A 14,987-nucleotide genomic window follows, 5' to 3' on the forward strand; every position below is an offset into this window, starting at 1 on the left:
GCTTTGAATTTTGGTTCTGTCAGCATCTTCAGCCAGTTATTTATCTCCCTAAACTTCCTTTGGAAAATGAGAAAATAATAGGATTATCATGAGCATTAAATGAAGAAAATATTTAAAATACTTGTCACTCTTTCAAGCATATAATAAACACAAAAATATTGCTTATTGCATTTTTTTATTTAATAAAAGCCCTATTGAAGCAAAATAATTTTAGTTCACTTAAAACGTGTACCATTTATGTGATGCCAAGAATGAAAGAGAAATAAACCAACAGCTGGAATGGTCTGATATTACCTAACAGTCCACAACTAAGGCATATTGCCTAAAACTATTTGCTCTGTTTTTAAACCATTTCTTCAGTTTATTTAGTTCTAGTAATATCACTGAAACCTCCCATATGGCAAGGTACCCCTACACAATCCAGGCCAATCTGGTGGAGGTGTGTGGTGGCCATTGTTAGTTTTAATGCTGAAAGATCTTAATTCTGGTTATTGACTCAGCATTTTGTTTTGTGTTTATTAATTATGATACAGAGATGATTATGCAAGTTCATTTTTTTGGGAAGTTCTAGGACTTTGACTCACACTTAGCAATAATTAGCTAGGTGAACTTTGGTCCTCCAGCTACTTTTCCTTTTAAGTCTGCTTTTTCCCCCTAAAATGTAAAGATTATATTAATCTTTTAAAGGGCCTTTTCTACCTCTAAAATTCCATTAGAAGTAACTTGCCTGTTGTTTAATTATTTTATTTCCATCAGGCCTCATTGGATACTCTTCATAGGAGCTCTGAGTAAAGCTTCCTTGGCAATGACTTGTTTATGGCTCACTCTTTCAGGCACATTTCCTTTTCCTTCTGTATTTGGTAGCACTTGCAGCATCTGCACTTGGTATAGCTTTTATATTTTACTGTGATTCCCCCCGCCCCCCATTCTGTCTTTTCCATCTCATAGACTTTGAGTCTGTTGATTTACATAACATAGGTGCAAGATAATGTCATTTAGGATGAACTTCAAAGTGTGACTGTGGAACTGGGTAGTTCATGACAACTCTGCAGACTCTAACTCCATATTAGTTCATATGAATAAGAGTTGTGAACTGATGAATAGGAAGAATATGCAAAGGATTCAGAATTGAATCAAATAGAAAACATGTTTTTAGTCAAATCAAGGATTGATGAAACCTAGAGGAAGAATACTGATGCACTTCAGACTTGAAAGTTAGTATAACTTGTAAAACAAGGGATGTGGATTCTTGAATCAAGTTTTCTCACAATGAGAAAAATCACCTGGATGTCTGGGAACTCACCTCCTGCCAACATTTTTCAGTCCTAGGGCCCTGAGAAGGTAAATTTCAAATTCTCTGGAAAGGTCATCTCTTATTCTCTTGAGATAATGCTATTTCTTTAGTGAATAGCTTTAACCTCAGGAAAAATAAGACTTAAGTATGGAGGTGATGAAATAATTTGTTTGTTTATTTTTTCTGTTAAATTTATTTAGTATTTTTAGGACTTTGCCATTTCAAGGATAACTAGTATGTACATAGCAGATTACCTTTGTGGTTACAATTGAAATTATGTAATTGTTTTAGAATTGTAGTAAGTTAAAGTAAAAAATTTCAAGTTTTCGAATAGTGTTAGAATGTTTTTGAGAACCTTAGATTCATTTTACTTATATAATTGTGTTAGTTAAACTTTATAAGATTAAATATTTGGGTGGCTCAGTGGTAGATTACTTGCCTAGCACATATGAGGCACTGGGTTCAATCCTAAGCACCACATAAAAATAAAAGTATTGTGTTCATCTACAACTAAAAATAATTTTTAAAAAGATTAAATATTTGACAAGGTTTATTTGTAATCAGACAATAAACATATTTAAATAGACATTTAAATAGATTTTCAAAATAAATGGAGTTTAAATATTTTATTTGTGATGATGATGATGATGAAGTAGCAGTACTAGATGTACTGGGGATTGAATCCAGGGGCGCTTAACCATATTTATTTTGAGACAGGGTCTTCCTAAGTTGCTTAGGACCTTACTAAATTGCTGAGGGTGACTTTAAACTTGGAGTCCTCCTGTTGGAATTTAAATTCTTTTTTTTTAAAATATGTTTAGTTGTATAAAAATGCTTTAGATTTATGTGTGTTGATTTTATATACTGCTGTTTTGCTGAATTCATTTATGACATCTAGAGGTTTTCTGGAGGAGTTTTTTGGATTTTCTAAATAGAGAATCATGTCATCAGCAAATAGTGATAGCTTGAGTTCCTGTTTTCCTATTCGTGTCCCTATTTTTAGTTGTAGATGGATAAAATACCTTTATTTTTATTTATTTTTATGCGGCGCTGAGGATTGAACTCAGTACCTCACGAGTTCGAAGCAAGTACTCTACCACTGAGCTACAACCCCAGCAGTGGAATTTAAACTCTTGGAGAGACTTAAATTACAAAGACTCACTGGAAATTGGTTAAAATAGTAGATTTACAAACAGAATAATATGATTTGTTGATTGAACTTAAGAAGTCAGAGGAAGAACCAAGCTTTTGAATATAAAATTGTAGCTTTACTGAGTAAAATATTGAATTTTAAAATCAGACTAGCCCTTGAATAATCTTTTTTCTTTGTACAAAAAAATTTGTAGGACTGGGGATATAACTCAGTTGGTAGAGTCTTGCCTCACAAGCACAAGGCCCTGGGTTCAATCCCCAGCATGGCAAAAAAAAAAAAAATTGTGTCATAAAACTTGTTCAATAAATAAATGAGGCATATTATAACTCAATGATGTTCTGCTGACTCTTTAAAAGTAGGCTGTAATCTTTTTTCAATTCTTAAAAAATACATGTCTCAATCAAAATCCAGTGGTATTATTACTTTTAGGTATCTGTGGCAGAAATTTTTTGATGATTTTTTTATTACAGTGTGAAAAACAAATTATCCCTTAAGTTGTTAAGTGACTTCAAATGTGACTTTGTCATCCTAAATTATAATTATCTGAAACAAATTAAGCTAAAATATACTAAGTAAGCAACTTTTTATCTCTGGTGATCAGTTGAATAGAATGCCACCAAAACAAATCCAAGCAGATCATGAATTCTTAGCTTTAATGTGTTCATTTTCCATCAGACAATGGTTTCTTGATCTTGAGTCTGCTTCTGCTGTGTCTTAGGTGTTTGGTCAGTGCTGTTAATGTTCTGTCAACCCCCACCCCCCGCCCCTCTCGTTTTCTGTGTTGGTGCATATACCTGCTGTTCTTTGATTTCTTAAAAGACAGGATCATTGTGCTCACTGAGAATTCTTTTGAGCTTGTTGTTTTCATATTGTGATTTCCATCTGGTTCTTTGGCTTTGCTTTTGTTTCTCTGCCATAAACATTGTGATAATTATGTGAACTGTTATATTTATTCATATTATACTAATTCCTGGTTTGCTGCTACCAAATGTACACCATTAACATAGTCTACTTCATCATTAAAATAATGAACAGATAATTAAAAAATTAAGCAACTGGTGGGTGCAGTGGTACATGCCTGTAGTCTTAGCTGCTGGGGAGACTCAGAGTTGAAAGTTTGAGGCTAAAAATGAGTTCTTCTATTAGGTATAGTTATGATGGACCAATTTTTTAAAAAATGAAGTTCAAGGCCAGCCTGGGCAACTCAATGGGACCCTGCCTTGAAATTAAATTTTAAAAAAAGGACTGGGAGAAGCAGGGCATGATGGTGCATGCCTGTAATCCCAGCGGCTCCAGAGGCTAAGGCAGGAGGATCGTGAGTTCAAAGCCAGCCTCAGCAAAAGCGAGATGCTTAGCAACTCAGTGAGACCCTATCTCTAAATAAAATCCAAAAAGGGACTGGGATGTGGCTCAGTGGTTGAGTGCCCCTCAGTTCAATCCCTGGTACCCGGGGGTGGGGTGGGGGGGGGGAGGAATGGGGGTGTAACTCTGTGGTAGAGTGCTTCCCTACCATGCACAAGGTCCTAGGTTCAATTCCCAGTACTAAAAAAAAAAAAAAAAAAAAAAAAAAAAATCAAGTGTGGAATTTTTTCTCAGCTTATGCTAGGTCCTTCTAATATGCTTTTTTTGGGTGTACTTTTTTCCCCCCAGTGTCATCCTTCCACTTCCTCAAAATGTAAAGGATTATTTACTTGATGATGGGACTCTGGTGGTTTCAGGAAGGTAAGTGTGTAAAAAAGAATTCTTTAAACTTTATTATAAAGAAATATTGTGATTAAATTTCAACATTTATGTACAAAATGAATAAATTAGCTTGGCACTGTTTTCTCATTTTAGCTCCTTTTTTTCCTCACTAAAATTATGTGCTGATTTTTGTCCCATATTCCTTTCAATGTTCAGCTGATATCTTGAAAGGTGAGTACTTCCCTCTCTAATAATGACCAGTTGTGAAATTGAGCAGTTCCTTTCATCTGCTTAGAGAAGGGATATGATGGGACCCTCTCTTTCTGAAGGGAGCAGGCTGGGTGATAGGGCACATTATCACCCTTTAAGATCCGTTAGTTTTCAAGATAAAAAATTCATTGTTCATTGCAAATGGAAAGCTTTACTAGGTTTTATCATTTAATTCTGCAACATTTTATTCCCCACAGTAGATCACCATGGCTCCTCCCCTACCTTCTACAAAGGTAGAAAGGTAGCTTTTCAGGTAGTTCTTCTATTAGTAGGTGGAGGAAAATGATTATATTTCAGTCTTTTTAGTGCAGACTTAAGAAAGTTTGAGAATCATAGAGTTTATTGAAGTTCCTATGTTTTCATTCAAACCTGTACTTAGAAGTCATGTCATCTGTGTCCAGCCCTTACCATCCTTTCCAAAATCCTTTAATAATAACCCTTGCTGGTATGTCACTTTTTATCCCCTGACCTGTCTTTATTTTCTGATAATACTTAACTTCCACCTTACATAATTCCTTTAGTTGTTCTATTTGAACAAAGTTTCATGAGACCAGGGACTTGAACAGTTGTTCACTGTTGGGAACAGTGCCTAGTACATAGGATGTGCTTGATAAACATTTGTTGAATGAATGAACCTTAGACTTGTGATTAGAGTTGTGTGTATTTTCAATAACACTAACTTGACCCCATAAGTTTGCCTGGTGGATTTCCAGTGTGTTTTTCTGGATTATAATCTAGACTTCCTTTGGCACATTTTTATCCCTTCAATAACATGAAAATTTTTAATCTTCTTAACTCAGAACAATTGGAGGAAAAGGCAATGGGAGGAAAAAATGGACAAGTCTCAACGTTGGGATATTTGCAGACATTTTTTTTTATTCCCAAATATTGCATATTTAATGAACTCATATAAATGAGACTACAGTATAAATAAAATGACTCCTAATATTAGAAGATAAAAGTTTCAGTACTATAAACATCAAAGAGCTTATGTATTGACTTTCATTGCCCAGATGTCTGCATGAGCTGCTGGTATAGGAAAGTAGGATGTTAAATACTGTTGTAGTGCTCCACAGTCGACAGAGCTGTGCCATATTATACACTAATGCACAGATCACATATGGAACCTGTCCTTTGGGGGTTGACATTTCAGCCTTATATTTTGTGGGAGTCAAAATGGCATAGTGCTAACTCTTCAGTCAAGTTACTAGGGTTAGATCATATCTTTGCTATTTTTGTAGTTCACTGTATCTCAGGTTCGTGTCTGTAAATGGGGCAAATGATAGTGTAGAACTTAGTTCTTTGGGGTGTTGCAAGGATAAAAAACGATAATGTGTAAAATGTTCAGCCCAGTACCCAGTATGTTTTATGTTCTTAAGAAATATGCACCGCCATCATCATCATTAATCCTACTGGGTACAAATATTAAATAAACATATAAGTAAATATAGGTGTGCAAATTGGAATAAATGCTATTAAGGAGATAGGGCAGGTCCTGATATTAAGTTGGTGGGCTGGCTAAGTATTGTGTGGAGGGTCAAGGAGTATTCTAAAGAAGTAACTTTTGAACCTCTGAGATGTGGAGGTTAGGAGAAGGAAGTCAATTGAAGGTGGGGGCTGGGAGGCCCTTCCTGGCTGAGGGAACAACATTAACCATAGAATCTTGACTAGGTGAGGATTGTGTGGCTGGAACTTGGAAAGAGCTTTTGACAAAAAGTGGCATATAACTGAGATTTTAAACTATATTTGTGACCTCAGAGCCAATGTTCTTACAAACCAGCTCTGTGTAAGATGTAATAAAGAAAATACAGAATCCTAAGTACTAGTATCATATTTTTACCAATTCGGCCCCCAGTATTTAGATGATTACCTTAGAATGCCAAACTTAATAAACTTGCAGTTTGAAAATGTTGCCATCTTGTACTATGAAGAAATTTTGTGTTGTGTCTTCTATAGTGACATTGCAATAAGTTCTCTGAAGAACTATGAATACACTGATTATAAATATATTTTAGAATGTATCCTGTTATACTAAAAAAACACAAGTGATTTTTAGAGCAATTAAGCATATTTTCAAGTTTGTTGGGTACCTTTTATATAAGGTTAAGTAACCCATGTTAATGTTGCATTGAACAAAGTGATGTGGCATTTAATGAGAGATCTAAGAAAGAAAGGCTACCTCCTTTGGTAGGGATTCACAAATTGACAGTGTGTTAGTATTATCACTACAGTATAGTATCAGGTCCTTAGATTGTAGATATGGAAACTCAACTCTTCAGAATTATGAAGAGTTGATTAAAATTCAGGGGAACTGACACACATTAGCCAAAATTGCAACAGATTGGTTGATAAACCAGAGTGTACTTTTCTAAAGATTGCTTCCTCTTGGACGAACACAACACATTAATGTAGCCTGAACAAATGTGAATGAACTCATTCTTTGTCACTTCCTAGATCTTAATGTACTTACACTGTTAGTTCTTAATCTTATCTCCATCTTCAGTATTATTTCTTTATTCTCTGTGAAGATCTTTGGAGATTTAGCTCTCTTCCACCCTTTTCAGCTCCCTCACAACTTTTAGTTAAGTCAGTAGTCAGTTACAGCCATTACTGTTGACTACTGAGTCACATTATGTATTTTAATTATCTTTTCTTTTAAAAAATAACTTTCCCTTGAAACTAATAATCTTGTTTTTCAATTTTGCTTTATTTTGTGTGTCTATCACTGATATTTTGAAAATGTTCTAATAAATAAAAACAGTCTAGTGGCTATTTTTCTAAACCCTCAAGGACAGTTCCAAATCTGGGAGTTCTGTGATCTCACTCTTGCAATCACCCATCTTCCTGGTCAGGTTGAGCTAATAGTTCCACAGGTCTGGTGTACAGTTGTCAGCTTGGAATTTCTCTTGAGAGCTGGATTTTCTGGGTATTTCTTTGGATGCCATATCTTTGTTTATCTTGGTTTATTCATTTTATTGAAGTGCATGCTCTAGAATGCATAGGAGGAAAAGCTTTTGAGCTGTTGCATGTCTGAAGAAAATTTTGTTCTATTCTTAGACTTGATTTTGGTGCTTATGAGTTTTTGCTTAATATGGGATTCTAAGGTATTAAATCGCCCCTAATTTTGAAAGCATAGTGCACTAACTTCCAGTATGCTCTGAGGTCCCAAGTCATTCTGATTTATGGACTTTTTTTTTTTGTAATGAGTGTTCTTTCAATTTTCTCTTTCATATTTTATATTTCATGATAATCATCTGAGTCACTTGTTATTATGCCTTAAAACAGTAACCATTTTGTTTGTCAGTGATTCCCAGTGGTATTAGGAGACATCTTACTTTGGTTCTGTCATGTTACTGCACATCTGCAAGCACAGACACCACCACCTTTTGTTCTTAACTATTGTTAAGATAGCACATAGCCTCAAAGTTACAGCATCTCCCTGTAGAGTAAAAAGCAAGTTTGTTTTCTGACAATATGAATAATGTCTCCCCTTGGGTCTAAGATTGAGCAAGCTTTTTTTGCATCCCATTACAAAACATGATATTCCCTAAGTTCAAGGTTCCCTGGTTGTAGTGCAAGCCTGGATCACTCCTGTTGCCCTGTGAGACTTGAGGGGCAAGAGAGAACTGATGCAAAGATGCGGCTCATGTTTCTTGCTGAGATGTGAGTGATAGAGTTCTTTGTTTCTGACTCAGGAGTCTTATGTCTTCTGCTAGTGTCTTGAAACTATGAGAGGCTAACTTGTTAGCTTTCAAGTAGGGCAGAATCTCAGATTCTCCATGGTTGTTGACACTGAGCAGGTCTTCACAATGACTGGTCATTTGGCCTTAGCCTGAGGCGAACAGTCTTATGATGGCTTTCTTCATACGTCTGGCAGGTGATATTGACAGTCAGCTGGGTCTGTTTATCCCTGTGGGCGCACATCCTCGGAAAAGCTGGCCTTAGCTTCTTTAGCTGTGGCAGCATTCCAAAAGGTAAGAATCTCCAAGGACTCTTGACACCTCAGTTCAGAATCAAGTGGTGTCACTTGTGTTACATTCTATTGGTCAGAATGAGTCTTGAAGTCAGTCTAAATTAAAGGGATGGAAAAGTAAATGCCATTTATTGATGGGAAGAGTAGCAAAGTCACCCTACAAAGGGACACATACAAAGAGATAGAAAGAACTACAGTGGCTATTTTTGTATGTTTGAGATATTCTTCTTTTCCTTCATTGTGCTATGTACTTAGTAGACTCTTTAATTCTAAAGACATGTTTTCCATTTTGGGGACATCAAAAAATATTTTGTTTTCAATAATTTCCACGGTCTTCTGTCTGGAGTTGCTGTTTAGGTGTTAAGTCTGTTTGTTTAATTCTTTGAAGTTTGTCTATTTTTTTCTGTTGTCTCTTTTTCTACTTTTGTTCTCCTTTCTGGGTAGTTTTCTTGACTTTTCCATTCAATCTGTTGAATTAAAAATTTTAACTATCATGTTTTCATTTTCTACAAACTCAATCTTTTTCTCCATTCTTTTTTTTTTAATTGCCTCCTGTTCTTATTTCCTGGATGTGATATCTTTTATGTTTGAGGATTAATAATGCTTTTCAAAAATATTTTTACCTGATTCCTTTATTGTCCTTTTTCTTCCATGTATATACATTTTCCCCCTCCTTTTTTTTTTTTTTTTGTGGTGCTGGGGATCGAACCCAGGGCCTTGTGCATGCAAGGCAAGCACTCCACTGACTGAGCTATCTCCCCAGCCCCTCCCCCTCCTTTTTTTGAAAGCATTTTTTGTCTTGAAGCTTTTCTTCAGTTTTCTAATTTTTTGAGACCTATATTCTTAAATAAGAGTAGAGGACACACCCTTCCACAAACATTTGCAAACTTTGTGTACCTAGGTGGGACACAAAGTTGCCAGTTGTCAGTCAGTATTGTTGGGAGATTTCCAGATGGCAGTGTCTGTAGGTCTTTCCTGTAGGGTTATTCAGTTCCTACAGAGAATAATCCTTGAATCCTTTTTTGTTCTGAAAGCAGAATGAAAGAAAGGGGACCAGTGGTGGACTAATGATGGCACTGTGAAGTATGACTTTCACATCACCCACATGATCTTTTGGACTCTTATGTGTCTGAATCCTTTCGCTCTTTATTTTTTTTAATTAAAAAAATTTTTTTTTAGTTGTAGAAGGACATAATACCTTTATTTTACTTATTTATTTTTATGTGGTACTGAGAATTGAACCTAGTGCCTCACACATGCCAGGCAAGTGCTCTACCACTGAGCCACAACCCCAGCCCTAGTGTTTTTTTTTTTTTTTTTTTTTTTTTCCAGAGAAAAAATGCTTGCCAAAAGGGCTGAAGAGGATTAGTGGCTAGGGTGGTCAAGGTGAGGAAGGTCGGCTATGTCTTATTCCTCTTTAGATGGCTTTTGCAAAAAAAATCACCTTGGGTTTAGCCCAGAGCTTCATTCCCATCTTCCACAGTGTCTGTAAGTTCTCACCTGCTGCTACTCCTGGGGGATCCCTCCCCTGGCCTTCTGTGTTCAAAACTTTTCTTGCCATTTTTTTCTATAGTTGTCTTTATTTGATCATCTTTGTCCTTGGAGCTTTCTTTTCATTTTAGTAGCATTTTAAGAGGGAACATAGAGGTAAATGCACATGTTTGACCAAAAGCTTCGCTTCCCTTTTTTCTCACATAGCCTTTGCATAGGTCCTGTGCTTGTTCTTATTGATTTCCCCTGCACCCGCTCCCCATGATGTGAGTTCTCCTAGGCTTGTTGTGTGTGGTTGGGTGTTGAGGAGTGGCAGTGCAGCATTCTGAACATTCTGAGTTCTTTCAGCCTCCACTTCCCCACTAGACAGTGAACGCTGGCTGCTGAGTGACCTTTTCCAGCATATTAATCATATGATTAATATGATTTGATTGCTTATTGGCTTCTTCACAGGTGTGTGCCTGAGTCTGTCTTCTTCTTCCCCACCAATCTTGATCTAGAGTAATTCCTGAAACCAGCCCACGTGCTCAGTTTTCATTGCAGACAGGAAAGACTGTCAGTAGTATGGATAGCTCTTCACATCTTTCTTCCTGGGTCTTCCCTGTCTTTGGCAGTACTTTCTCATATGTTGGGGTGCAGAGTCCTAGTAGATGATGCTTACAGTATTATCAGACATGGAGGTTTTTTTTTTTTTTTTTTTTTTTTTTTTTTTTTTAAATTTCCCTTCTTTTTGGTGATTTCTGAGAGGAAGGCAGGAAGGTCTTATTCTCATCTCTTATTTGTAGTACATGTTCATTAATTCCATATTGTTTTTTTTAGCTTTTGTCTCAATAAGTGAACTTTTCCTTATATTTTTTTCTCCAATTCAAAGGCTATCTGTTTTTTTTTTTTTTTTAATAAACTTAACACACTGCTACTTGCTAGCAGAGGCTTTTCCTTGCATAATTTTTTCTTTATTTTTTTTAGGGAAGATCCCCCAACTCGCTCTCAACCAGACAGTGATGATGAAACAGAAGAAATACAGGTTGGTAGAAAATAAAATAATCTGTTCTGTGTACTATTTTAAATGGTTCCTGAAATGGTTTTGGCATTTAGGTCTTACCTTACATTTAATAAAGTGAGAAATTACATGATAATCTTACTTTTGATGTATATTTTTACATATACTTTGTGTTTGGGGAAAGATGTCTTCTGTTTATGTATCATGTTTAGATGGAACACTGCCTTTGGGATCCTGTTATAGTATTTAAACTTAATGTTTGTTTTTCTGTCCTTTGTCATGCAGTGGTCAGATGATGAGAACACAGCCACACTTACGGTAAGAGCAAAGCAGCACCAGCATGGGGACAGCCTCACACTGTCACCTATGAGTTACCTCAATGTTGAGGTACACACCTCTCCAAAGTCCCATGTACTCACCACTTCAAATACTTTGCCTGTGGACTATTACTTATTATTCTGAAAAAAATAATTTGAATCATTTTTGAACAGGCAAACATTTCTTGCCCTTTTTTTCCCTTTTGATTACAAAGGAAATACTTAAATTATTTGATGCTCTGATTTGCTCCTGTTACTCTCTGAAAGAAGCATAAACTGAGCATCCCATATTGCTAGGCATTAAAGTGAAAAATCTATGTTTACTTACTCAGGTAAATGCCATAAATAAATTATAATTTATTTCAAGTGAGTGAAGTCTGTGACTTCAACCCATGTTTTATATAAAATTGTAGAATTTGATCAAGCATATTATATAGTCTTTTGGGATAAAAATGCCGCTATGAAATTCGACTTAAAATATTTTTTATGAAAATATTAAAAAACATTTTCTAAAGATTAAGTAAGTCAAAAAACAAAAAGTTTATTTATTTTCAGTGGTAGGGTTTGAACCCAGGGCCTCAAATATGTTAAATAGGAACTCTGCCGCTGTATGTCGCTTGCCCCAAAAATGTATTTCTAAAAATATATAAATGAAACTCTCTACCTTGAGATAGAAGAGAAAGGTTTTTTTATAAAATTCCTTATAAATAAATATAAAAACGAAAGGAAATTAGTTTTAGGACTAATTTAGTCCTAAATTAGTTTTAGGACATAATACAACTCTAAATAAGAAGATACTTCTGTTTAATGAAGGAGATATGTATGGTTTCCAGAATACAGGAAAAAAAAGTGAGTATCTTTAAAACTGCATATTTTCTTCAGTATAAGTAGTTTAGCATGCCAACAAATACAGAAATGGAAGTTTGTGTTTTATTTACTCTGGATGCCATTTAGTTCCCTCTCCTTTTATGAAAATTTCACTTAATTCAGTTATGTTATTTATCTTCCATACTCAGAACACTAAATCAAATTCTGCAAGATAAAGATTAATATGATTTGATTTCTGCTATTAAAGGCTGAGTAAAGTAGTGGGGAAAAATGATATAAGGAAGTGGGTAGATGATAGGAATGTTGACTTGAACAATTATAAATGAGGATATATGGAAATGCTTAAAAGAATAAGCAGTATTTGACCTGGACCTTAAAAAGGGTAAGGATGATCAGTATCAACTCATTTAAAATATTATAGATGGATGGATAATATGGAAATTAATAATAAAAATGTATGTATTTGACTAAGTCTATTCCTGCTGCTATAACACAATACCTTACACTAAATAATTTAGAAATAATAGAAATTTACTTCTCTTAGTTCAAGAGACTAGGAAGTCCAAGATCATGGCATCAGCAGATGTAATGTCAGGCGAGGGCTTGCTCTTTGCTCCCTTGTTGCTACATCCTTACATGATACAAGGGGCAAAAGAGATGGGAGAGCCAGACAACTCTCTAAAGCCTCTTTTATGAGGGCATTAATTCCAACACAGACGGTGGAACTTCCCAAAAGACCCTACCTCTTAATATCACCACAGTGGGGATTAAGTTACAACATGAATTTTGGAGTTACACAAACATTCAAACCAAAGCAGTGTGCATAGGTATATGTTAGTATATTTTCCAAACTTTGTTCGCTAATTTGAGTAATAGCATGTAGAAGCAGTGACATATGTCATGATAACAGTGAACACACTTCATGCTCTGATACTGGTGTCTAAATACCATTCTCCACAAAAAGGAATTGAAGTTTCTAGAAAAATTCAGGATTGAGATTAGGAGAGTAAAAATGAGCCCATGGTAGCTTGTTGTACAGAAATCTAAGGAAATGCTCAAAGAATGATGGGGACATGACAAAAAGATCTCAGAAGCCAGCTTGAATGACCTCCTCCCCCACACACACTGGCTGAAAAGTTGTGCATCATAACAAATATCGATAGTGATAGGTTATAACCCATTGACTAAAATAAGATTATAAGATCCCATACTGACATAAATAAGTGATTAAACTAAATAAGGGGGAAAAGAAAAAACTTCCCCCCACTTGGCAGTGCCAACACCCAAGCTTTTAGAAATTATGTAGACTGACTGCCTTGTATGTACTCTGTATGTACTCTTCAGAACTGTGAAGGTCAGCTGGGCACAGTGGTGCACGCCTGTAATCCCAGCAGTTTGGGATGCTAAGGCAGGAGGATCACAAGTTCAAAGCCAGTCTCAGCAACTTAGCAAGGCCCTATCTGGGGCTGGGGACATGGCTCAGTAGTTAAGTGCCCCTGGGTTCAAGGTCATGAACAGTAAGAACCAAGAGAGTATAACTCTTACAGATTAAAGGATACTAAAAAAGCATGACACCTAAATATGATGCTTAAAGGTAGATTGAATCCTGAACCCCTGCAAAAGTTCTGTTTTTTCTTTTGCCTTAAAAGACATTATTAGGGCAGTTGGAAAATTTCATATATGATCTATAGATCAGGTTAATGGTATTGCGTCCTGTTCATCTTAGCTCTCTGATTTTGATCATTTTACTATGTTGTGCAAGAGAATGTTAAAACTCCTTTCTAGGAAATATACAATGAAGTATTTAGGGGTAAAAAGCTTAATGACTGCAACTTATTCTAAAACAGTGTGGGGAAAATGTCTGTTATATGTATGTAAATAAATAGATACATGCATAGATAGGAGATGGGGAAGGAATGATAAAGTGGGTGTGATAAAATGGGGAGTCTGGGTGAAGAGTAGACAGACACTCTTGGTACACTTAGGTTTCTGAGAGTCTGAAATTATTTAAAACTAAAAAGTTAATAATATTTAAAAGTGGTTGGGTTTCACTGGGTTGAATTAGATGGAGTTTGGCAGGGAGAACATTCATAGTGAACACTCCTAAGAGGAAAAATTTGAACCAGAACCTAGAGTGGGAAAATCTAAAGTATTATTCACTGGTGAGTTGTCCATTAGTATAGGTGCAAAAGCAGTCAGTTAAAAATGGGGAAAATTGAAATATCAAACACAATGGTGAACTAAAAAAAATAAGTTGGTAGAGAGCATCCTGGGTTCTGTCCCAATGCACCAAAAATATTAAGTTGCTTAAACTATACATTGTGAAGAATAGCATATATGTAAAATTTAAATGCTATGTTTTATAGTTTAGCACATATAAGCATGCAATCATGAATATGGAAGAATTCACCCTAATTTTCTAATGATAGTTGCCTATGGGAAGATAGGGAAGGATTAGGAGGAATACAGATCTTGGAAAGTCCAGGGATATCAGATGAAGAGCTTAGTTTATCCTACTTCAGTGGGAATTTCCCCCAGGCAACTAACATCTCATGCATGTTTGAAATTGGCTAATTGTTGGCTAGCTCAATGGTAAAGCACCTGTCTAGTGTGCTCAAGGCCTGGGTCCAATCCCTTGTTACCACCCTGTCCCCTCATCTCCCCAAAAAGACCACTGAGTTGTGCACAGCTTAAAAAATCCTATTAAGTCTTTTTATGGGTGATTTTCAGAAAAGTGAAATCATGATTCCAATACAGATATAAAACTCTTTAACACATTTTAAAGATTTTGTTTTGCTTATGAGGGAGCCAGACAAATGTTTAAAAGAGAACCCATGACCTGGAGTTGTAGCTCAGTGGTATAGCACTTGCTTGGCACATGTGAGCACCACATAAAAAAATAAAAGGCATTGTGTTCATATACAGCTAAAAAAAATTTTAAAAAAGAGAACCCAAAGACATTTATACATCAAGAATAT

At 35.7% G+C, this 14,987-nt stretch overlaps 1 protein-coding gene across 1 annotated transcript in view; it reads left to right on the forward strand.

Moving 5' to 3' along the window:
• The window catches only part of Cdc123 (cell division cycle 123), a 52,059-nt gene that overhangs the window by 1,728 nt on the left and 35,344 nt on the right, over positions 1-14,987 (forward strand). The window contains exons 2-4 of the mRNA XM_047521402.1: positions 4,098-4,169; positions 10,831-10,888; positions 11,150-11,182. Coding sequence (XP_047377358.1) covers positions 4,098-4,169; positions 10,831-10,888; positions 11,150-11,182 — 163 coding nt within the window. The remainder of the gene's footprint in view (positions 1-4,097; positions 4,170-10,830; positions 10,889-11,149; positions 11,183-14,987) is intronic.

This window comes from Sciurus carolinensis, chromosome 12 (genome assembly GCF_902686445.1).
Source record: "Sciurus carolinensis chromosome 12, mSciCar1.2, whole genome shotgun sequence".
Taxonomy (NCBI): domain Eukaryota; kingdom Metazoa; phylum Chordata; class Mammalia; order Rodentia; family Sciuridae; genus Sciurus; species Sciurus carolinensis.